The sequence below is a fragment of the Marmota monax genome, unplaced genomic scaffold (assembly GCF_021218885.2).
Source record: "Marmota monax isolate L192 unplaced genomic scaffold, Marmota_monax_Labrador192_F-V1.1 WCK01_AAM20220418_F8-fsc00220, whole genome shotgun sequence".
Taxonomy (NCBI): domain Eukaryota; kingdom Metazoa; phylum Chordata; class Mammalia; order Rodentia; family Sciuridae; genus Marmota; species Marmota monax.
Window position 1 is genome coordinate 1,743,506 of NW_026693909.1, and position 23,548 is coordinate 1,767,053.

General features: G+C 56.7%; 1 protein-coding gene across 2 annotated transcripts in view; it reads right to left on the reverse strand.

Moving 5' to 3' along the window:
- Positions 1 to 23,548, reverse strand: part of Rptor (regulatory associated protein of MTOR complex 1) — a 339,912-nt gene that overhangs the window by 4,304 nt on the left and 312,060 nt on the right. Inside the window, exons 25-31 of one of the 2 annotated variants that reach the window (XM_046463332.2) lie at positions 22,309 to 22,419; positions 14,282 to 14,387; positions 11,299 to 11,413; positions 10,247 to 10,371; positions 7,660 to 7,764; positions 3,929 to 4,035; positions 2,042 to 2,169 (exon numbers count right to left, since the gene is read on the reverse strand). In XM_046463332.2, coding sequence (XP_046319288.1) covers positions 2,042 to 2,169; positions 3,929 to 4,035; positions 7,660 to 7,764; positions 10,247 to 10,371; positions 11,299 to 11,413; positions 14,282 to 14,387; positions 22,309 to 22,419 — 797 coding nt within the window. Of the gene's footprint in view, positions 1 to 2,041; positions 2,170 to 2,202; positions 3,783 to 3,928; positions 4,036 to 7,659; positions 7,765 to 10,246; positions 10,372 to 11,298; positions 11,414 to 14,281; positions 14,388 to 22,308; positions 22,420 to 23,548 lie in introns of those variants that run through there. The other variant, XM_046463333.2, reaches the window with a different exon arrangement.

The following is a 23,548-nucleotide window of genomic DNA, read 5'->3' on the forward strand; positions in this document are numbered from 1 at the left end:
ATGTGGCCTTGAGTCAAGAAAAAGGAAGCATTTGTGGAGAGTGTTGAGCTGCCTCTGCTGCGGGGCCCCAAGTAGCCCTGCCCATGCGGGGACATAGCCTTTTCCTGAGTCCTACTCTAGTGGGCACCTACTGTGCCCTCCTTGGGCTGGCTTTTGGCCCTGGGCCACTCTCAGGCCCACACTGACACCACGCTGTGTCATACTCCCAGGCCCCATCACTGGTCACTAATGTTGCCCATCTGTGTTAATAGGCGCATCGGGAGTGTGAACCCCAGCCTTAAAAGCCCTAAAGCTGTCCAGGGGCCCTCTGGGGTTAATGACCAGGAGCCCAGGTGGGAGCTGCTGGCTGTATGGACCAGGGCTCCCAGGGGCCTGCAATGCCTGGCAGGAGCTCTCAGGACCCCTCACATACTACCCACAGGGAGGGTACCAGCTGGTCTCCACCCCTAGGCCTCAGAAGCAGCAGGGTCAGGCCTGCTTGGGGTTCCCCACTCAGCCCAGCTTTCCAAGACCCCTGTGTCCCTGCCTGCTGGAGCTTGGGGACCAGCGGCTAGGGCCTGTGGGCTGCCCACTGCTGCCCTGCAGCTTGGGAAGTGGAAGCACGCCTCTCCTCTCCTGCTGCCTCCTGCCACAGTCTAGAGAGCTCTCTGAGCCATCCTTACACCCGGGAGCCACTGCCCCATCTTGGGGGGAGACTGACCCTATGCAAGATGTAAACAGCAACATTCTCAAATGCCTGGGGAGGGCCGAGGGGCCTGGCAGGAGGGGCTGCAGGGTAAGGCCAGGAAGGGACACTGCTGTGAGGCGGATGCAGGGAAGGGAGAGAGGAGGGAGGGTGCTGGGGGACTGGGTAGGGCTGAACTGGTAGGGCCAACACCTGGAGGGCCAGAGCCTGTGTCCCCACTCCCAGCTGAAGGGTCGAGGGTGCTGGGCTTGGGGCAAGGAGGGACCACCATGAACCCGGCTTAGGTGCGTTCTGAGGGCGAGGTCGGCACGGAAGCTGCCTGACACAGCCAATGCCCGGGGAATTGGGGGAGGTGAAGACGGCCGCTGACTTCTCTCCCAATCACCAGGCCTGAGGGAGCAAGGCTGCCTTTTGCTGGGTACTGAGGGGGCCCTGCCTGGGGCTGGGGGCTTCCTGGGATCCTCTGGCCCTCTGTGGAGCCAACTCCCAAGGTCAGTGCCTGCCTGCCCAGATGGGTGTTTTTGAGGGGACAAAGATGGCTTAACTAAAGGTCTGGAGACAATGGACGTCCATGAGATCCACTCTGAAGTGCAAGATTCAGCTGGCTGCAGTGGACTCCTGCTGTTGACCTGCACCCTGGGAGCAGTCTACCAGCTGCCCACAGTGGTGCCTCTGGGGACAGGTTGCCCATTCTGGCAGGGACCTCCCCCCAGGGAACATGAGAGCCTGTGGTGCCCTGGCTTCCCCCTGGGTGCCTGAGTCAACACCCATCTCAATCCTGTCCCACTGTCCTGGCCATGAGGATATTTCATCTCTGGTGGCCACTGCTGTGCCTCCTGGACTGTCCCTGTTGGCACCAAGCCTACTTCCCAGAAAGCAGTGGGTGCATGCGAGACACCAGGAACAGGACCACGGGGACGCCCGGCCCAGCCGTGGATGCTCTGCATCTCCTGTTGAGGGCCTTAAGCCTCAGCCCCCTGTCACCTACTGAGTGGCAGCACCCAGAACAGCAGTGACACCTGGTCAGCCCATGCTGGGCCCACACGTGCTCCCTGACTCCCTGACGCTCCTGCTCACAACCCATGTGAGATGGAGGCTGAGATGGTGGGGCCTTGCCAGGACCCCCCCACTGCCGTTCTCTCCAGGCACAACCTCCAGCATGCCCAAGGCCGTCCACCCACTTCCACGGCCACGGGGACTGGCCTGCGTGGAACATGCCTGGCTGGAAACCTGCTGTGGGCTCCTGGGGAAAGCATTATGTCCCACTGAGCAGCTGGGACTCCTCAGTGGGCAGTGAGGTGACTGCTGTTGTGTGGAGGGGCAGGGGCCGCAGGCAAGGGGGTGGGGCTGAGCTACCATTCGCTGAGCGCCATCCTCCTGTCGTAGACACGGATGGAACCGTCGCCAAGGCCAGCCACAATGAGCGAGCGGTGGGAGTCGCAGGACAGACTTGTCACGCAGCTGTCGGCGCCCGTGGGGATGTCCTGGCCCAGACAGAGAGGGCTGAGATGGGGCACCGCTACCCCAAGCCCACATGGGCCTCACCTCCCTCCCTGTGGGCTGCGGCCTTTGCCTCCACCTGCAAGAGGCCATCGCAGGCTGAGGAGCTCAGATGGGAGGGAAGGGCAGGGGCACATGGGACTCGGTGCAGCCAGATCTGCCTGAACACCTGCCCTGCACCTGTGCACCGGCCAGGGCAGGCTGAGCTCCGGCAGCATCCTGGAGGCACCCAGGGCCACCTGGCTATTGGCCAATTAAACTTTCCAACACCATCTCCCCCTTTCCTGAAGAGAAACAAAGTACACTTTGGCAAGGAGAACTCCTATTAGCTGCCCCTGAGGACTCCTGATCAGTCGAGGGAAGAGCGGAAGCGTGGACCCTGCTTCCCCTGGTGGCTGCACACAGCAGGAAGACTGGTGAACGCCGGCAGGGGGAGCCGCAGGCAGCAGATGGGCCTGTGGGGGCGGGGACGGACACGTGCTTTCCAACCCCAGTGGGGACGCTGTGGGAAATCTGCACATGTGGACTCTGTGTGAGGTGCATGACTCTGTAAGAGCCCCCCCACTTCTCCCTGCACCTCGAGGCAACAAAATACCCGGGAAGGCACCAGGACCACAGCTTTGGGCGAAGGCAGCTGAGAGTGGGGGAGGAGGTGGGTGGCCAGGGACACACTGGCTCTGGAGGCCCTTACACTCCACAGGGAGATGGATCTGAGCATTAGGGTCTCCATGCTTTGCCCTTGAGGAGTGGGCACCTGTCAAGCTCCCCAGCAGGAGCACAATGAAAGTTGTTTGGTGCCATCATGGGATCTGGGCCCAGGACAGCAGGAGGCCAAGCACAGTAATTGTGAGAGGAAGTGACCTCAGGCTGCAGCTCTCCCGGGCGTCACCACAGTGCCTAACAGTGGTGAGGTCCAACCTCATGTCCAGCTCCTGTCACTCCTCCTTCCCGGCTCAGTTCTGTAGCAATGTGGAGCAAGCAGCCTTCCTGCCACCAAGGGGCCAATGTCTCTCCCTCGGTAGGGAGGACAGGAGAGGGTGGGGAGGTCTCTGCCCTGTGCCTCTCCAGGGACTCTAGAGAAGGGTGTCCTGGACTAGAGCCCTCAGGTGCATCCCTGAGGTAGCTGTGATCTTGCCTCTGCTCCTAAAGCGGTAGGCACAGCTGGATTTTAGCAGGTGGCCTGTATGGCCCTTTCAGAGGTGTCTTAGGCAAAACCAGCGCAGATCCCTTTCTTTATTAAAACGAAAAAGAAAAGATGCTTTAAGCGGTGGGGCTGTGGCTTGGTGGCAGAGCGCATGCTCAGCACTTGAGAAGCCCGGGGTTCACTCTCAAAAAAATAAAAAAAAGCTTTGAAAAGCACACGAATAGTTAATCTTCTAATTTAAAATATTTCACCCCGCTGATTTCTGATACTCCCTAATCTGCCAGATAAGACAATATTTAAAAATAATCAGGATTAGCTTAGACTTAATTATGCTGCAGCGCAGGGTCAGATGCCATGATTAATGTGCAGCCAAGGTGGTGATCAGCTCCGAGGCTGGGAGTCTGTTCTCGCCCATCAGCAGGCGCCATCTTGCCCATCTGCTTCCCTGGAGGGCTGAGACAGGCACAGACTGAGCTTGCTCTGGAGATCTGGGTCTGGGTTATTTGAACAAGGGGTCTGTTCTGTGCAGAGGGAGCATGGAGAGCCTGGGGGAAGGGGCTGCACAGGGACCAGGTGCTTGTGGGGCCCACCATGGTTACCTGCACCTTCGTTTCACGGTCGGTGTCCCAGATCCGGACAATCCGCACATCCCCTGAGCTCATGAGGAGGCCAGTTTCTTGCTCCCAGTCCACCACCATCCCAGCTCCTGGGGAGGCAAGTGGGACACGGGGTCAGTCCCTGGGGCTACTCCAGGCAGCCACTCAGTCAGCGGCTCCAAGGAGCACTGCCACCCCTCCCACCATTGGGCAGGTCCCCACCTCCTCCTGAACCCAGGCTGGGGCTCCCAGGGCAACGAGCTCAGGCTGCTGCGGTGGTGGCAGCCTGCCCTGGAACCCTGCCACACTGAGGCATCTGCGAGAGGGAAGAGTACTGGGGCCCAGCCACTTGGGAGGCTGAGGTGGGAGCACCAAGTTCAAGACTGGCCTGGGCAATGCAGAGAGGCCCCGGTTAAAAAGAGAAAGGAAAGAAATGAGGGTGTCCTTTTCTGTCTGGAACTGGACAGGGAGTTATACACGCGCATCATAGTTTCTACTTAATACAAAAATATTTTGTGTGTGTGGTGCCGGGCATGGAATCCAGGGCCTTCCACATGCCAGGTGAGTGCCCCACTGCTGACCTACGTCCCCAGCCCCACACGACTTTAACTGTGTAATTATAAAGGTTTTAAGCATACACGAAGGAACATGGTGGAAATAAACCCTTATAACCCACCACCCAGATCTAACAGTCCCCAGCAGTTTGTTTTGGGGGTGGGGTGGGGCTGGGGGGGCCCAGGGCCTCGTGTGTGTGGCACCCAACTGCCGGATGCGCGCCTGCCCCAGGAGTCACACTGCGGCCACGTGTGCGCGGGCCCCTGGGCTGCAAAACCTGCCTCCTCCACACGGAGCAGCATAGTGCTGCGCGGGAGTCCGACCTCCCGCACTTGCTCTTCCCTCTGATGGCCTGAGGGTCTTCCGACCCGGTCCAGAGAGACAGCTGCCATTCAGACGTCTGTGTGGCACTCCACCGACAGTCATATTAGCTATTCCCTCGTGGAAACCACATCTCAAGCCACACCTAAGTGTGTCCTCTCGCGCAGTAAGCAGCCCCGGAGGGGAGCTGTGGGGCCACGTGCTCTGCACCACATAGTTTCTCCAGCTGTGGTTGCCTCATAACAAAAGGGAGGGAAACTGAAAAGGAAGTGTCCATGCAGTCTGGCCGGTGTGGTCGGCCGCCTGGGCACCAGGCAGGCTAAGGTCCAGGATGAGGGTCTGTGGGGACTGGCACCTGGTGAATGCTGAGAGAAGCAAGGAACCCAGAGCACATGAGTCACCCTCTCTGGACCAGAGACTTCTCCCAGGACGCAGCTCAGTCTGTGTCCCGGCTGTCCTGTGGTGCCACCACCTCATCCTCCTGTGCCCTGGGCCTTCCAGCTGCTCCTACCGCCTGCTTCCAACCAAGGCGCCATAGCCTCGTGCAGCCTGGGCCCCACCCTCTGGCCACTGTCCTCTTTTCTTCAAATAGCCTCCGTAGAAAAGGAGAACACAGGAAGGAGAGCCACAACATTGCTGGGACCTGGACGTCCCTGGAGGAAGGGCATACCTGTCCCCACGTGGAAGTCATGTGACAAGGTACCAACCACATAGCATGGGGTGGGGGCAGGTGGGCTCGATGGCACCTTGTGCAAGGCCAGAGCCCCACGTCTAGGTACACCTGGACAGCCAGTTTGCAGCTTGAGAGACCCAGCTGGGTAGAGATGTGGAAGTCCTCCAGGACAGCGCTGATGTCTGTCCATCTGTCCTACAGAGGGAAGCAAGCCCTAGGTCCTGGGTAGCCAAGCCTGCAGCGTGGAAGTCTTGGTGGAGCAGAGGAAGGGATTCTGGAGGGGAGGCTGCTGTGCCCAGGTGTGTGTAGCTCGCTGAGCAGGAGCCATGGGGGCACCATGCGCCAGTTCAAAGTGTGCTTGTGTCCTGCTCACCCTAGGTACTGGACTGGGAGACACTGCACTCCCCGGAAGGCAGAGGTCCGATCCCTGCTTGACGAATCCTGGACACAGGCCTTGGATGTGTGTCCTGATACATAGCCTGACCAAAGAGCTAATTCTTTCCTTAAAACAGGGAGACAAGGCAGGACAGAGCAGAGAGCGTGGAAGTCAGACCAGCCACCCGCATCCCAGGCCTGGTAGTGGAGAGCCTCGCCTCGCCCTGCGCTGCCCTGGAGCACAGCTGTAGATTTGGTGCCTGCCAGCCAGTGGCTAGGCGCCCAGCTTTGTGGCCAGCCCAGAACTGACCTCTGTGACTTAGGGAGCTCTGGCTCTGGCTTGTGCCTCTGCATGGCCACCTGCCCCAGCCTTGGGGCTGCTGCTCTGTATACCTCCTTGGTTGCTCCAGTTAATGAATAGTTACCACTGACCAAAGGCTCAGGTCAACGTTCACAGGCCGAAGCTGGACCATCGCACTTCTCTCAGGGCCAAGGTGGTGGGACAGTCTCGCCCTGGCAGCCTCACGCTCCACCCTGGGAACGGGGCCCTCCCTGACTGACAGGGTGTGGAGGATGGTCTGGTTCTGCCTGTGTCTTCACAGAGACCACTGCTGTCCTGTGGCATAGCTTCTCACGTATGTGGCAGGGTCTAACCAACCACTGGGACAATGTAGTGAGGACACCCCCGGCCCCACACAGAGGAGGGCCTCTGGTCTTTCTTTAGGGTTTCAGAGACGGTAGTTGTGTTGCTCTTTCCCTGACACCTGCCCCAGCCCTGTGGTTTAGTTTAGTTTTCTCTGGGGAGATAGGACACTGAGTCTCCGTATAAAACTTTTACAGAGGTCAAGGTTGAGTTTTCTCAACCATCTTGAGTTTTCTCACTCATCTTCCCTTTATCTTGAACTTTTAATATAAGAATTCTTACAAAACACTAAGATGTGAGTCCAGAAGGTTCCCTGGCACATCCCTCCAACACCCTGTAGGCCCTGTGGCCAGAGGACAGGCAGCTGTGACTCCACATTAAAGATGGGCTGGGACAGAGAGCTCTGGAAGGCAGGTCTCCCTGTGAACCTAGATTCTGCAGCCAACAACCCAGAAACACACTGGCTGCGGGAGGAGTGAGGTTCTACTTGCTTATAATTTGTCTCAAGAGCAAGGTCCAGAGAGAAGGGGCTCATTTTGGTGTTCTCTGCAGGAGGGAAGGGCAGGGACAGAACTGAGAGAACCAGGAGAGGCCCCACACAGACAGGGGCTGGGAAGAGGACTCGGATGGGGATGCCGAAATCACAGGCAGGAGGAGGAGCAGCCAGTGGTGGGCCACAGTCACCTCACCTGGTGTCACCAGGGTCAGAGGGCTGTGCTCACGGGTGGCCATTCCAAGATGCACAGAGGGCTCTGGAAACTCAGGCCTGGACAGTCTGACCTGGTGGTCCTCCCAAACTGCTTGATGGTGCAAAGCCATGCCCAGAGCTGCTTTGGTGGCTGCCGATCTCACCAGCCTGGGCAGCCCACCACACTGGTCCTCAGGAACATGTGACATTTGCTGCTCAGGGCCAGTTAACCACAATGTGTTTCCAAGCCACATTCAGCTTCACACCAGGACAGGTGTGACCAGAGCTCAGGGCCATACCCAAGACTCAAAGGCACTCAGAACCCTGGGCCTGTAAGCCTCCTGGCTATCAGGGGAGGCCACCTGCTAATAAACTGGGGACTCTGATGTGAATGGGTGGCTGGTAGGGAGCTGGTCCAGAGGCCTTGGAACAGTGACCCTTGCAGCTCTGGACTTCCTCCCCGAAGAGCCCAGACCCACCTCGTGTGGTGGGCAGCATGTCTGAGAGCCCCTGCCATGCAGTCACCATCTCTGGGTTCTTCTCCAAGTCAGCAAAGTTCTTCCACACCCTGATGGCGCCGTCATCTGAGAAGGAGAGAGGGGGACATGATCCTCTGCCCTGTGCTGGCCTCGCCTGCACCCCACATGGGGGTCAGATCCCTGTCCTGGACATCATGCTCCACCATGCCCAACAGTGGGCCCTGCACAGGGCAGCCAGGCGCTCTGGACACCTATTCCCATGCTCTCGCAGTGTGGGACTCTGTGCTCACTTCCTGAAGGGCAACCGGGGAAGCTGGCAGCAGGGCAATGGGACCTGTGGTCTCTGGGCACCTGGAGGCCACAGAGCTTCTCTGGAGCCGGCTTGGGATCCCTGAAGGGGAGCTCTGTGGCCTCCAGCTTGTCCCCGGGGTGGGAAGGAGGGCTTGGTGGAAGATGGGAGACGGGCGGGCCTCACCTTCTCTGTTCTTCCCCTTGAGTACTTCAGTTGCTCATCTTGTGCAGACCCATTCTGTCCAAACCCTTTAGGCCTGCACCTTGTCCCCACCTGCCTCGGTGCTCTGCACACAAACCAGCCTGAAGCTGGAAGGGAGGGTGGCCCACGGGGCTCTCACACAGACACAGGAGGCCCTCTGCCTTGCAGGTGGCCTCAGCATCCTCCAGCAGACAGGCAGGGGGTCAGCTGTGTGTGGTGAGCCTCCCTCCCCAGGACCCACTCTTTGGTCTCAGTCCTGAAGGTTGGCCTCCTCCACCTGTGTGCCTGGCTCTCTAAGGCCACCTTGCAGTGCGTGCCCTGCTCTGTGGCTCCCCATAGGGGCCCACTCTTAAGGAGCCCATCCAGCCTTCTTGCCTTTGGTGATAAGAGATGCTCATGTCTGAATTGTGCTGCCCCTCGGCTGGGCCTTGCTGGGCCCTGCCCACTGTGCCGACGCCTACAGGGAAGGACTGGCTTTGGACATGGGCTTCCTTCTACCAGGCTGAGACGGCTCTTCTTGGAGGAGCAGCTGCTAAGGGACATTTCCTCATGGTCAGGTCAGTCACAGGGAACCCACAAACACTTCAAAATAGATGTCACTGACAAGCAGCAGCCTCGGGAGCTCAGATGCTCAGGTCCGGGACCAGGACCAGACAGGGCGGAGCGGCCCAGGGCAGGTGAGCCTAGATGCCGGTCTCCTCCCTCCGCTACTGACACCTTCCTACCCACACAGCTTGACCCTGGCTTCTCGTTAGCAAGAAGGCATCATGGAGTCAAATTTTTCTTTTAATTTTTTTTTTTTTAGTTGTAGATGGACACAATACTTTCATTTTACTTATTTATGTATTTTTGTGGTGCTGGGGATCAAACCCAGTGCCTCAGACGTGCTAGGTAAGCACGCTACCACTGAGCTCTAACCCTAGCCCCCATGGAGTCAAATTTAAAGTGCCAAAAGAAATGACAGCCAGGGGACTGGGGTTGTGGCTCAGCAGTAGAGCGTTTGCCTAGCACGTGTGAGGCCCTGGGTTGATCCTCAGCAGCACATAACATAAATAAATAAAATAAAGGCATGTGTCCAACTATACCTAAAAAATAAATATTAAAAAAAAAAAAAAAAAAAAAAAGAAATGGCACCAGCCTAGGGTGACTGCCTTGGAGAACTACTGCCTACTGCTCTATAGTAAGAGTGGGATGATGATGTTTCAGGCCAAAATAAAAACCAAGAAAATCTCCAGTGTGAGATCCACGGCCACCGCTACCTGATGGGCACCCTTCCAGAGAAGCCCAACTTGCAAAGGAAGGGGGAATGCAGCCCTGGGCCATCATAGCCAGGCACTGAGCTGCTGCCCACTGCATCTCCCAGGAAGACCAAGGGGACAGAGGCTGGTGGTGGGATGTTTCCCAGAAACATGGAAGGGCCAGAGACCCAAGGCGAGAGGTCACTGTCCAGGAGTCCTGCCAACGCTGCCATCTCTGCTCCTGCCCTGGGACCATACCCTTTTATAAACACCCCCATTTTAAAAAAATTTTTTCTTTGGTAACAGGGATTGAACTCAGGGGCACTCGACCACTGAGCCACATCTCCAGGCCTATTTTGTATTTTATTTAGAGACAGCGTCTTTTTTTTTTTTTTTTTTAGATATTTATTTTAGTTGAAGACGGACCAATACCTTTATTTTGTTTATTTATTCTTATGTGGTGCTGCGGATTGAACCCAGGGCCCAGCACGTGCGAGGCAAGTGCTCTACCACTGGGCCACAACCTCAGCCCCTAGAGACAGGATCTTACTGAGTTGCTTAGGGCTTCGTCCTTGCTGAGGCTGCCTTTGAACTCACGATCCTCAAGTCTCAGCCTCCCAAGCTGCTGGGATTACAGGAGTGCGCCTCCGCACCTGACAAACACCCCCACTTTTAAACTTCATTTTTACTTTTTTGTGGGGCTGCTTTGGAACCCAGGGCCCTTCATGTGAGGGAAGCAGCTCCACCACGAGTGCCCCAGCCTCCGAGCCTCCCTGGTCTGAGTGACAAACTGAACAGCGTGTCTCATGGCCCCCTTGCTCTGCGCGGCTCAGGTGCATGCAGCCAGGCCACTCACCTGTGGCTGTCAGGAGAAGGGAGCAGTCCTGGCCGTTCAGGTACTCCATGGCAGTGACCCTGGTGTAGCGAGGGTTCCCATTGTGGAAGTAATCCAGCTTTTCTCCTTTCTCCCAGTCCCAAAAACTTGAGGGGATAAGAGGAATGAGACCGACCATCAGGGGAATGCAAACAGAGTCACAGCAAGACACCGGTCACTCACGCCCACGGGACGGCTGCCACCAAGAGCCAAAGTAACGAGGGGAGTGAGGAGAAGCTGGAGCCCTGAGCACCGCTGGACACAGAAGGTCAGCCCCTCCTCCTCTGGGCCCATCCAGGGATGGAGAGATGACAGGAACATGGGGCTACACGTCCACCCCTGTCCACTGCAGTGCGGAGCCAGCTGGGGGCCCAGATGGGGTGGGGGAGAAAATGCTTCCCCTTCCAGTGGAAGAGGGCTCAAGGCAGCTCCTGCTCCTGCCATGCCACGGCAAGTTGCCGTGGACACTGCTGTGTCACATGAGCCAGGCACGAGAGGGCAGTGCTGTGCAGTCACTTCTACAAGTCCCTAGAGTTGCCCACCTGGGGCACAGTGGGGGTGGCCAGGCCAGGGAGCGGGTATCTGGGTGTGATGGGACTGCTACGGTTTGGGAAGATGGGGTGCTCTGGGGGCACCATGGAAACGTCCAGCGTGGGCAGCCTGGACGTTATATTTCACCACAACTAAAGCAGAGTAAGCAAGTGAGGACAGTAGGCGTCACGACACTGCCCCTGCCCACCTCACCGCCAGCGGGTACCCTGCACCGCACAAGCCAGGCTCGCTGCTGTGAGGCCCGGCTCTCGGGGCCGTGCCTTCTCCTGGGTGCTCTTCTGTGGGAGCCTCTCAACATGCTTCTTTATCACGGAGCAGGTCTGGAGGCTCTTGTCCCTGTCCTGAGGCCCATGGAACTAGAGGCCACCTTCAGTAACATGACTAGAGCGGGGCATGGGTGGGTGGGCAGGGGATGGCAGGGAGAACGCAGGGATGCTGGGCACTGGTGCTGTCCCCAGGTAGGGTCCGTGAGTGAGGCCTACCAGATGCTGTCCTTGTCAGCCACGGCGATACATGGTGTGAAGGGGTGGAACTTGACCACGGAGGGGACACCAGGATTCCTGTTCAGAAATATCTGGTCGTCCAGTCTGGTGATGCCTGCCGGGGTGTGGGGGGGAAGCAGGATGAGCCAGGGCTGGCTTGTAGACAGCAATACCCACATGTTTTAGAAAGGCCAGTGTCAATGCTTGTGTCTGGGGGCCGGGAGAGGCACAAAGGAGACCAAGGCAAAGCAGGAACCCGGGAGGGGGCCAGAGCACACCCCAGGAGGCAGCATCCCAGGGGCAGGGGTGTCCTGGCTCAGAGCCGATGCTGGCAAGTGCTCCATCAAGGCCCTCAGGCCAGACGGCAGCAGTGTTCATGGCAGTGCAGATCTGTGGCTAAGGGGTCTATGAAGGGCGTATGGATTCAGAATGAAGCCCCAGGGCTGTGACCTGCAGAGACTCAGGCCTGAGACTCAGGCCTGGGACAGGGGCAGCCACCACCTGCACCATATTCAAGGGGTCTTCCAGTCCAGAAAGAGGCTAGCCAGGAGTCCATGACCAGAGGACACAGACTCATAAGGCTAGCCAGAGAGGGTGTGGGTTCCTCCTCACCAGGCCTCACACCAGCACAAGGAAATACCCGCTTAGGGCTTTGCAAGAGCCCACCTGAGAAACAACCAGAAGAAGAGGCAAGAGACGCAGTTGGGACGGGCTGATATGCTTCCGTTGGATAACAGGGGTTTGCTTGGACCAGGTGCGGGTCCCTAGCACGGGGCTCTTCTGCACAGCCCTGAGGAGAAAGGCAGCAAGGCCAGCTCTGACCACAGACTCCTGTGTGGCCCTGGCACCTGGGTGCTTTGGGGACCATATGCCTCCTCAGCTGGCGAGAACATCTCCAGGGTGGACAGAGAAAAGCCGGTGGCTCTGTGTAGCTATGCTGGTGTGGCGCAGCGGGGGAGCCCAGCAGGAGGGCAGCCCCCACCTGGGCACAGCTGATCTGCTGTGGGTGGCTGGGCTGACTTTGGCTGTGGGTCTTACACAGCAGCCTCCTTCCCTTGCCCATGCCCTATGCTGTTCAGGTGGCCCTGAGACCACAGTGCCAAGGGTTGCAGCCACAGAATGTCGGCACTGCTCAGTGCTCAGCTGAGTGAGTGGCTCGGCCAATTCCTCCATCTTCCAACTCTTCTTTTTTTCCCCTTCTTTTTGGCACCAGAGATTGAACTTAGGGGTGCTTAACCACTGAGCCACATCCCCAGCCTTTTTTATTTTTTGAGACATGATCTCACTAAATTGCTCAGGCTGGTTTTGAACCTTTGATCCTCCTGCCTGAGCCTCCTGAGCAGCTGGGATTACAGGTGTGCGCTGACTCTTCTTTCTTAAGTCAGCAAGCAACAGAGGCCGCACTAAGGAGAAGAGTGGTCTGTGGGGGGAGGGCTCTGCCCAGGCGAAGGGCGCGCGTCGGTGGAGCCAGCTGCTGTAGCCTGAGATGCCTTCTTCTCACCCAGGGAGTTTGCTTTTCTTTTTTGTGAGAGCCAAAATAGTGGGCATGGCTTTGAGCACTGAAAGATGAAGGGAGACATCCAAAAGCAAACACAGAACCGAGTGCTGAGGACACGGAGGCTGGCGAAGGCAGAGGCGGGGTCGCCTTGGGGTGGCCTTTGCTGGCTCCTGTTCTCTGGCAACGACTGTGCTTCTCCAGTTGACTGCGTTCAGCCACAGGCACTGCATTTCTACTTACTGTTTACATCTTCCCCAGCATACAGGTGGCTCTCAAATAAAAACAGGCACAGCGCGCCCCAGTGCTGAGCTGGCAGTGCCTGGAGAGGGTGAGACTCTGCTCACCTCAGCGGCTCTCGGGCCGTGTCCACGGCGTCTCCCTGCCGTGTGTGCTGCCGTTTCCAGCAGACCACCAGCCCCTCTCCTGTGTTTTTGACAAATGTCTTTTTTTTTTTTTTTTTTGGTCACAAACACTGGAAAAAAGAATTCCTAACTGTGGTTTATAAAGATATTCTTCTTTTTACGTCTAGAAATCTTGCTTTTTGTTATTCATAACCAGAAATGCCAGTCACATACCACCTCTGCAGCTGGGACCAACTGCTGGTATGAGCAGCTTGAGGTCCCGGGCCCAGCCACTCTGTGGGCAAGAGTGCCCGGCTGTGAGGTCAGGGGTGGCGGAGGCCATGAACTCTGCATCCCAAGCCGTGTGGGCTTGCGCCCTGGGCTGAGGCTGCCTGGCTCTCATCCCTGCTGGCCCTGGGGGCCTCCTGCTCACTGCCTCCATCGGGGGGCCGCCTGCAGCCCAGACCTGCTCTTGGGAGCTCCCTCTGCCAGTCCTCCGCAGTGGCGGCAGCCTGCGGTCCTCAGTCGCTCACTGCCTCCACCCCATGGTGCAAACGAGGTGGTTAGCAAGGGGGTGGTTTCTGGCATCTGTTGCTAATTTGGGAGGTTTGGTGCAAATGGGACTGAAAGCAGTTCGGGATGGACTTGAAGACTGCTCCAAGGACCACGTGGAGATACTGGGTGAGGCCAGACCTGTATTTGTTTTCTGTTCCCAGGAAAGGACACCCTGTCAGCTAGGGAGACATGGACCCCCAGGGCTTAAGAAGCACTTGTACCTCCCCTCTGGAAACACCACAGTGCAGAGGTCGTGCTCCCCAAAAAAGGCTGCCAGTAGCCAGGGCCTTGCTGACAGTCTCCCCTGGAGTGACCATGCCCATGGAAAGTGCAGTCCCAATAGCCCCTCTGCCCCGAGGTGCCCCTGTCCCCAAGCCAGGTCCTCCCTGCTCCCAGCTCCAGTCTGCACAAGCCTGCTGAAGGACTTAACTGCAAGGGGGGCACAGGGGTACTCTGGGTGTCAGCGGCGTGGGGGCTGTACAAGGCTGCACATGGGTCTGGCAGGTGGGCTGCTCACAGGGCACCCTCCTGGGCCTTCTGCTCACCAGGGAGAACTGTGCGCATGCCCTGCCCTGCCGGCTGCTCTTACCCTTCTGGATGACCTGCTGCGCCTGCTTCCTGACGCGGGTGTTCCGCAGAAACCGCCATTCCCGCTCCTTTCGGATCTGGCTCTCCAGGTCGTGTTCTTCAGGGATCTTCAATGACAGAAAACATCCAATTACACTCAGCAACTTGGAAACGGTCACTGTGCAGAAGAGAAGGATGTCTTTCCCAGAAGAGGCAGCTCAGGGCCACGCCTGCAGCGTGCTCTCCATCCACGCCTGGGCTGGGTGACCCTCTAGCCAAGCTGGCTGAGGGCATGGCTAACAGCTGCAGGGTGCAAGCTGAGACCCAGGAAGTGCCTCCCAGCCTGCGCCAGGCCAGAGGCCACGCTGGCTTGGACCATAAGACCATCCATGCGGTGTGGGAGTGTTCTGCACCCCACACCCAGGGTGGACCCGCTGGTTCCTAGCCAGAAATCCAGTTGGGAAGTCCTCCAAGATAGGGTTAAGTAAAGGGGATCAAAGCCTGTCTCCTGGTGGCTCAGGGAGCAGAGGCAGGCCTCCCACAGCAGCCAGGGCAGTCAGGACGGCCATGCGGGTCAAGAGCACATGTGTGTCATTCTGAAAGTGCTCCTGAGGAGAAGTGCGAGGATAAAGGGCACTGAGCAAGATGGCCAGGCTTGTGTCCCTGTGTGCATGGCCCAGCAGTGGGAAAGCCACACACAGAGAACACAGGAGGCTGGGTGGCTCTCGATGACCACGCGGCAGCTCTCTCTGCCTGGCGTCCCTGTGTGGGCAGGCGGCCCACGGCTTGTTCTCCAGCATTTTATCACCATGTTTCTTTTTCTTCTTGAAAATCCAAAACATAAACCCAACAAAAAAAGCAACAACAAAAAGGAGGACATCCAAACCCAGCAACAGGAAGAGGTACCCAGGGCTCCCTGGCTCGGGCCGGCCGAGGAACGGCCCCAGGATGGCAGGGGTGGGTTGTGGATTCATAACAGTGGGTTTCTTTTATGACAATCCAGAGCTTATTCGGAAAAAAAAAATAACAAATGACCAGATAGGTAGAGCAATAACAAGGAAAAACCTGGAAAACGCGTGAAGCCCGTGCAGAGGCGGCGAGGAGCGGCTCCGCGATGCAGCTCTCGTTTCTCCAGGAGCAAACTGGAGAAGGAGGTCTAGTAGGTGCTGCGGGGACCTGAGGGGACCGAGTTCCAGGCCCCTGACCAGCTCTCTGTGGTGGGGGCACCTGGAGTGCATCTGAGGTGGCCAGGCCATCTCCAACCAGTGGCATGGAGAGTCTCCAGGCCCCAGACTGCAGCTTCCCCCGGGCGAGCCCTCAGAGGGGAGCCTGCAGGCCCACAGATGGAGGGTAAGAAAGGACAGAGGAGGTGCAGGGAGAGGCAGGGTGACGGTGGGTGGGCAGAGAGATGGGAGGCGACAGAGGGCGCTCTGAGGACAGTGGCACCAACTGCTGGGGACTCTTCAGGACAGAAAAGAGGAAGTTGGCCAAGAGATTATTGTCCTTTGTGGTGGTTCTTAATCCCTGCTGTCCCTCTTCCTCTGTGTCCCTCTGGGAGAAAGCGCTCTGGTAAACAGGAGTGGAGGAGCAATGTCCCCCGCCCCTCAGAGCTCCTGGGGGCTGTGGGTGGCGGAACAGTGCTACGTGATTAGGATCATGACACCACCGACTTTGGCACCTCTTGGCTTCTTCTCAGACAGAAACCAATTACAGTTCCGCAGCCTCCCACGGAGGTGCGACAGCTGAAAGCCAGGAAGCCAGCTCCTTTCCGGTTGCAAAAAATGGGAAAACCAAATAGAAACCCTTGGGCTTGTGATCTGAGGAAGATGAGGGGTCCCAGAAGGCTGTGGGGCAGCAACCGGGGGCATGTCACAAAAGGGTCCTGGCAGGAGAACCTGCACATCTTGGAGCTGGGTCTCATTTTCAGACCTTTGCATTTAAAAAGGCTCAAGGGCTGGGGTTGTGGCTCAGTGGCAGAGTGCTTGCCTCCTACGTGTGAGGCACTGGGTTCGATTCCTAGCACCACATATAAATAAGCAAATAAAACAAAGGTTCATCAACAACCAAAAATAATAATAATAAAAAAAAGGCTCAATTCAGAACAGGAACAGGACTGTGGAGAGTGGCGAGGCTCGGGTAAAGCTCAGGGGAGAGGAACCTGCTGGAAGGACACTGGTGCTTTTCCAGGGGCTGAGCCCCAGGTCGACACAGCAGACATGGGGGAGCACGTGACCCAGTTCCAACCCTCCATCCTTTACAAGAAGCCACACAGTGTGTTTGTAGCTGTAGCAGGCAGCAGTGCCCACTGACTCCACGTCCTGCCTGAGCCCCCTCCAGGAGCACTGCTGGAGGGGGCCTGTCGGACCCCTGGAGCGCAGGACGTCTATACCCAACAAGGGCCCTGACCTCACTGGCTATGCTTTTCCTTAAGTATGCCCTTGCGTAAGAGAAGAGAGCGCCTACCCCCTAGAGTGCGGCTCACAGAGATCCAATGCACCTCCTCTAGACAGTTGTGGGTTTTGCAAATGCCAGGATCCTAGAACCACCCGCTGCTCAGGACAGAGAGAGTTCCTGCATCCCTAACGAGACCTCCCTTCAGCCCCAGGCCCTGGCAACCCCTGGCCTGATTTCCAAACCCCGTTGTGCCTGTTCCGGGAGCCCTGTGAAGGGACCACTCCATTGGGACCTGTGATGGCCCCGCTGCTGTGCGTACCAGCAGCCCTCTGGGACTCTCTGCTGACTGGTGGCCCTCGCATGGCTGTGTTGGCTCCTCTGTCTGCCGGGGGTGCGCGTCTGAGTTGCTTCTAGCTTTGGTGACAATGTACATGGCCACTGTGAGATCCACATGTAGGTTTCTGCATGAACTTCTTAGGTTCCTCTGTGGGTTGCTGGGGTGTGCTCCTAACTTTATGAGAAGCAGCCAAATGTCCCCCAAGTGCCTACACACCCGTGTTGGCCAAGAAGGGGCACGCCAGTGGCTTCCCATCCCTGGCTAGTCCAATCTTGCCTCGAGTGCAGGTCAGTCCTGCGGTGGTCCTCCGTGTGATCATCTGCCACTTGTGTGTCTCACCTGGGCAAGGGCCATGCAAGTCTTTCGCCACCATTCTTTAACTGGGCTGCGTTTTCCCAATTGTGGGATTCTGAGAGTTCTTATGCATACCACATGCAAGTCTGTGTCAGACATATGCTTGGCAGTTTTCAGTCATTGCCTGTCTTTCCTTTTCTCAATGGTATGTTTCAAAGCTAGTGTTTGATTTTGATGCAGTTCAATGTGCCACTAGACCGTGTGGCTTATGCCTCCTGTATCTTAATGCAAAGTCAGGAAGGTTCTCTTGTTCCTTCTAGAGGTTCTAAGGTCAGGAGTCTTGCAGTTGGGGTGTTCACTTTGTGTAGCTGGTGTGCAGGGGTGAAGTGTGGAGCGAAGCCCTTTCTTGGGACTATAGCACTGCTTGCTGAAAACTTCATTGAACGGCACTGTTTTCACACATTCCTTGAGAGTCAACTGAACATGTCTGTGCAGATCTACTTCTGGCCTCTCGGTTCTGTCCTGTTCATCTATGTGTCTGTTTCGCCCCAATCCCACACTGTCCTGATCAACTTTACACAGGGTCTTGATATCAGAGTGTGAAGCATCTAATTCTCCTTCAATTTCAAGGTTCTAAGGTTATTTTAGTTTCTTTGCTGTTTCCTACAGATTTCATAATAAGCTTGTCAATTTTTTAAAAATTTCATTAGAATGTCGACTAGGACGGCCTGCGTCTACCATCAGCCGAGGGAGTTCTGGCATCTCCACATCACCGTCTTCAGGTCCATGTACATGGTCCCCACTTATTCAGGTCTTCTCTGATTTCTTTCATCAGTGTTCATCAATTTTAGCATATGGATTTCCTTTTAAATCTCTACCTAGGTTTTTGTGGTGCTTTTACAAATGGTACTGTTTTGGAGCTTTTTGTAAGCAGTACTGGTTACTTGTTACAGAAATGCCATGGATCATACCTAATGCCTGTATTCTGCAAACTTTTACTAAACTCACCACAGCTCCTTTTGTAGATTATCTGTAACTTTTTAGACACAAATAACATCTGAGAACAGAGAGGGTTCTTTCTACCCTTCCTATCTGCAAGCATGTGTTTCCTTCTATGCCTCCCGACAGTCCAGGACCTCTGGTAGGCTATTAAATGGTGGGATAAGATGGCCTGGCCTTGCCCCTGATTTTAGAGAATAAGCACCTAGCCCTGTGCTGAGAGTGCCCTGATGAGCGCTGCTGGGCGGGTGTCCTTTACTCCTAGCTGGTGAGTTCTTACCATGAATGGCTTGAGGTGACCCTGTGGCTCTTCTCCAGTCTCTGCTGAGCCAGCTATTACAAGCAACGCAAATCCAAATGTGGTGAGTGTCTTTGGGCAGATGTTAGTACACATGTATCTCAGAGGTTTTAAGTCCTCAGAGCAGGACTGCTGGTTTTGAGAGCATGCCCACTGGCAAGTCTTTCTCTCCTCCTGTTTTTTTTTTTTTTTTGGCAGCACAGGGGACTGAACCCAGGGTGCTCTACCACTGAGCTACACTACCAATCCTTTTAAAAACATGTGAGATGGGGTCTAGGTTGCCCAGGCAGGCCTCAACTTGCCCCGTCACTGGGATCACAGGCGTGCACCCCGTGTGGGCTCTTTCACGATTCTGACAGCCGTGGCCAAGTGCTGCTGTGGAGGCGGCGTTGCCCACATAGCCACAGCACCAGGGCACCTGTGGCCCTGCCCCTTTGTGAACCAACCTTGGGATAGAATCAATCTTTGAAATCTGCCAACTGAGAAAAAAAAAGTCATATTACTTTTATAATCAGAACAAAATTCAATACATCTTTTTCTCTAAGCAGAGAGCAGACAGTTTTTAACTGGGCTCTGTGGTCCTGTGGTAGGCACGAGCTTTGACAGACCACGCTGCGGGGAGGAAAGCTGCCTCTTCAGCTGAAGGTGAGCCACGCCACAACAAGGTCCTCTGGTGGCACAGACCTGTAAGGAACTGATCCGAGTGGTGAGAGCCCGGTAGGAGCTGCCACGGGGGCCACGTCCTGGGTCCTCATCCCACTCGCCATCTGGACACCCTGCTGTCACCGTGGGCCACATCTTGTTCCCTGGTGAATGCTCAGTTCTGTACGCAGTCTGATGTAGTCTGGGGTTTGGGTTCCCCACTCCTCTTGATCCAATCTTGGCCTTAGAACTATTTTTATTTGGCTGGGGCTGCAGCTCAGTGGTGAAGCACTTGCCTAGCACGTGTGAGGCACTGGGTTTGATTCTCAGCACCGTGTATAAATAAATGAATAAAATAAAGGTCCATCAACAGCTAAACACACACACACACACACACACACAAAAGCCCTATTTTTAGTTTACCTGTGAAGAAGCAGGCAACTAAAAAAAGCTCTTAATGCATTTTATTACACAAACATGCCACTAGATGATAAATTAAATTAATAAAAAGAATGCCCAAAAGCCTACCATTCAGAGAAAGTAGAAAATATTCCTGTAAAAATCACAAGATAAAAAATGCCCCGCTCCCTCTTGTGCAGTCAGAAAGGTTTCTAATCCTTGTGAAGGAAAGCCACATTGGTCCCTAGCCCTAAGACTTTGGTTGCCAAGGTGTGATGGACACACTGACAATGAGGGTGACTGTGCTCTCAACCAGGACTGGACAGCGGTCATTTCAAGCTGCACCCACTGACAGCGTGTGTTCGCATACCTGGCAGGGTCAGAGGAAAACAGCGGCTTACTTATTCCACAACTACTGCCTGCTGCCTCTGAGTGGAGCAGGAGTCCTGAAGGGGCCCCTCAGCTACTCTCATCTGCAATGTCCAAGCCTCTGACCTCCCGTGGGAGGGAACTCAGACACTCCTGCAGCTGGTGATGGTCACAGGGTGGACACTGGCCTCAGGTGCACGGGAGCAGCGCTCAGCACTGCTGCGGGAAGCACTCCTGGCAGGACCAGTCGCTGTACAGCCCTCACTGCTGGGAACCTGCCCTGCCCTGCTGCTGCGCGCTGAGGCGGCCCCCGCTCCTTGGTGCCCAGGAGAAAAGCCAGCCCTTCGGAAAACGTCAGTTTATCCCAAGTTCAGGAGAAACATGCTCTGGGCACCTAGACCATTCCTCCTTCATCTTACGTCGATGATGGAGAAGAGGCATCATCCAAGCACTTCCTGAAGAGCTGCTCACTGCCTTCCAGAAATCACCACACGGCCACCACGGCCACTACCACGGCCACCACGGCCACCACATCCACCACCACCGTGCAGTAATAAGGGCAGGCCTCCAGGTCCTCAGCTGCCTTCCAGAAGTCGCCACCCCCCCAGGCCCGTTTCAGGAAGCCAACCTCTGCTACAGGTAAGCGTGCTGGCTTCTGAACTGTGCCACCATGGCTCTAAGGACGGCTCTCTGTCCACGCCGGGTCTAACTGGCTACCCTGCTTGCTCATGACTCGCGTGGGTGTTCACTCTGTAAGTTCCAGTGCCTGCTTTCTCCTTCCTGTCCTGCCTCTCACTTTCCCCGCTGCACATACCTGTGCTGACGGCCAAGGCGCTGAGCCAGACCGCCCCAGCCCGTGTGTCACTGCAGCACAGGCTGCACTTGCAGTCAGGGTGGGTTTCTCTAGGACCGCCCTGGACACAGGGCAGCTTCATGCTCAGTACAAACTGCAGAAGGCAGGAATGTGCGAGGCAGAAACCAGCTCAGCGCCTCCAGGCCATGCCGACCGGCCCTCTGGGAGCTCGCACTCAGGTGCCGCATGCACAGCAAGGGCTAGGTTTTGGCCTGCTTTTTTTCCCCCAAATTTTATCATGAGCATTTCCTTATGCCATTACTTACAAAGCTCACCAAACATGTACTTTTCAGCCATTCAACCTTACTGAACACTAAGTGGATCCCAGTTCCATTCCTGAGTGGTACAGGGACCTACTGCGTCTCTGATGATTTTCGTAAGGTAGCACCTAAGCAAACCAGCCGCAGGTTGAGGGGAACGGCTGCCGGGGGCTTCCGATGCTGACTGTGGAGCTTCTTTTTGGAACGACTCGGCCATTTTACACTCTCCGTTTAGAAATGGAATAGTGTACCCTGCTTCCCTCAGCAAGGGGCTCCAGGGGCTGGGGCTTTGCTGCCACCACAGGTGCTAATGGTGAGGCTGTAGTTTTTAAAAAATATTTTTTATTTTGATTTATTTGTTTTCTTTTATATGTGGTGCTGAGGATCGAACCTAGTGCCTCATGTGTGCTAGGCAAGCGCTCTACTGCTAAGCCACAACCCAGCCCCATGAGACTGTGTTTTAGGCATGTGTCAGGTCAACTGGGGTGAGAGGGGAGCAGTGTGGAGCTGGGCCCAGCGCTGGCGCAGAAGCCAGGCAGGCATCTAGCTGGTCAGAGAACAAGATGCACCCTTCGTTCTCAGACGGCCACAGGAAGGAAGGGGAGAAGTCCAGGAATGTGCTCTATGCTCACGGGGACCGTCACACTGGAGGTCATGCTGTTGGTAGACCCTGTTCCTCCTGCGTGGGAAGGGGGCTTGAACCAACAGCCACAGAGCCACCGTGAACACAGGACACATCTATGCTATGGCTGGAGTTGAATCAGACTCCAAAGCTGGTCCTGAGGAACAAGCCCGAACGTGCTGGTACTGGTCCAGCTAGCGCGGTCTTAGCATCCCCAGAGTGCAATGTCATCAAGCATGGCCCTTGGAAGTTGTGTGGCCTTACCAATGAGGATGGAGTGACACCTGTGGCCTGGGACTGTGGCAAGACAGCCTGCTCCTCCCTGAGAGGACAGGAGGGAAGCACAGCCTGCTCCTGGGGCTGTTCTGTCTTGCTGCTCAAGCACCCACCGTGACAGCAATGGGCACCACCTCCAAAGGCCACCAATGTGGCACGAAGGAGTCACAGAGGCCAGCAGCAAGGCTGGGGCAGCAGAGGGCCCCCCCTGGGCCAGGGGACAGGGGCAGGACAAGGATTTGGCTGCCAGGATCACTGGGAAAGAGTGGAGGTCAGGCTCTGGAACCGCCCGCGCTGGGGACGCACCTTCATGACAGGCTGTGCGAAGTAGCGGGCGCTCCAGTCGCAGAAGCCCGTCTGCATGGCAGCACAGACGAAGCTCTTGTGTCCAGTGGCATCATCGGCATCATCCGCGGTCTTCAGGGCATCAGGAAAGGGGGGGTTAGCCGGGAAAGGAAGGAGCAGTCTCACTGTCCCTCCCTCCCCACATGCCTGTGGGAGGTCCTGGCTAGGGACAGAGGTCATGGACATCTGGGCATGACTGCTAGGGACGGTCCCTCTGCCTCCTTCTCACTTGGGCATCCTGGTGACCAGGTATCCCTGACCGTCTGGATAGGAACTGGGGGTCTGGGTGAGAAGCAGGACTGGCATCTGCCCTGCTGCCCCTGGTTTGGCCAGTAGAGCCACGGCCCTTCTCCTGGGCCAATTCCCATGGCTGGCTTTGAGGGGCAGGTGGGCCTCACATGGTTTATCAGTTCCTCAGTGCCTGGCCAGGGCTGCTCCCCTGGCTGAGCCCAACTGGGTGTGGGTGGGCTGGGCTGCTGACCTCTGTGCCCTGATGCCAGGGGCCGCTATGAGCCCTGCGCTCTGGCTCTGTCCACCAGGTGCAGGGCGGCCCTGTGGGGAAGGCTGCAGCAGTCCCCTGGCGCCCCGGTGCTGGGGTGGGTTTAGGCCACTCACATCCCTCCTGGCACAGAGGAGCCTGGGTGGGGCCGTGAGAGGTGCCCACTTCCTGGAGAGCAGTGGCTTTGGCTCTGGTGAGCCCCAGGATGGGTCAGGTGGGGACCACCACGCTGCTGCACCTCTCTGCCCCCAGCTGGCATCAGGGCCCAGCCAGAAGGCTGAGCACTGACACGGAGAACTGCCGGTCACCACAAGGTAAGTCTGGGTCCAGGGCCAACCTGCAAGGCAGGGACTCCGGTGCCCCCTGGACAACAATGAGAGGGCCAGCTGCAGAGAGGTGCTCAGCACTGAGTGCGCCTGGGGCAGCCAGATGCCCTCAGCACGTCCTCCACACCCTTCTTTGGTCCTCCTGTCCTTGATGAGAAAGTGGCAAACAGCCTGGACAAGACAGGAGGCCTGGGTCAGCCACACTCCCATGGCTCTCAGCCTGGAGGGAAAGCACGGACTCACCCACCGGATCTCCTTTCCGCTGAGGAAAGAGGAGCAGGGAGCTGTGTGTGGAGTAACTGAAGGTTCATGGGAAGCAGACAGCCCCCAGCACCACACCAGAGCAGCTGCCACCCGAGAGGAGGCGTCGCTGCTC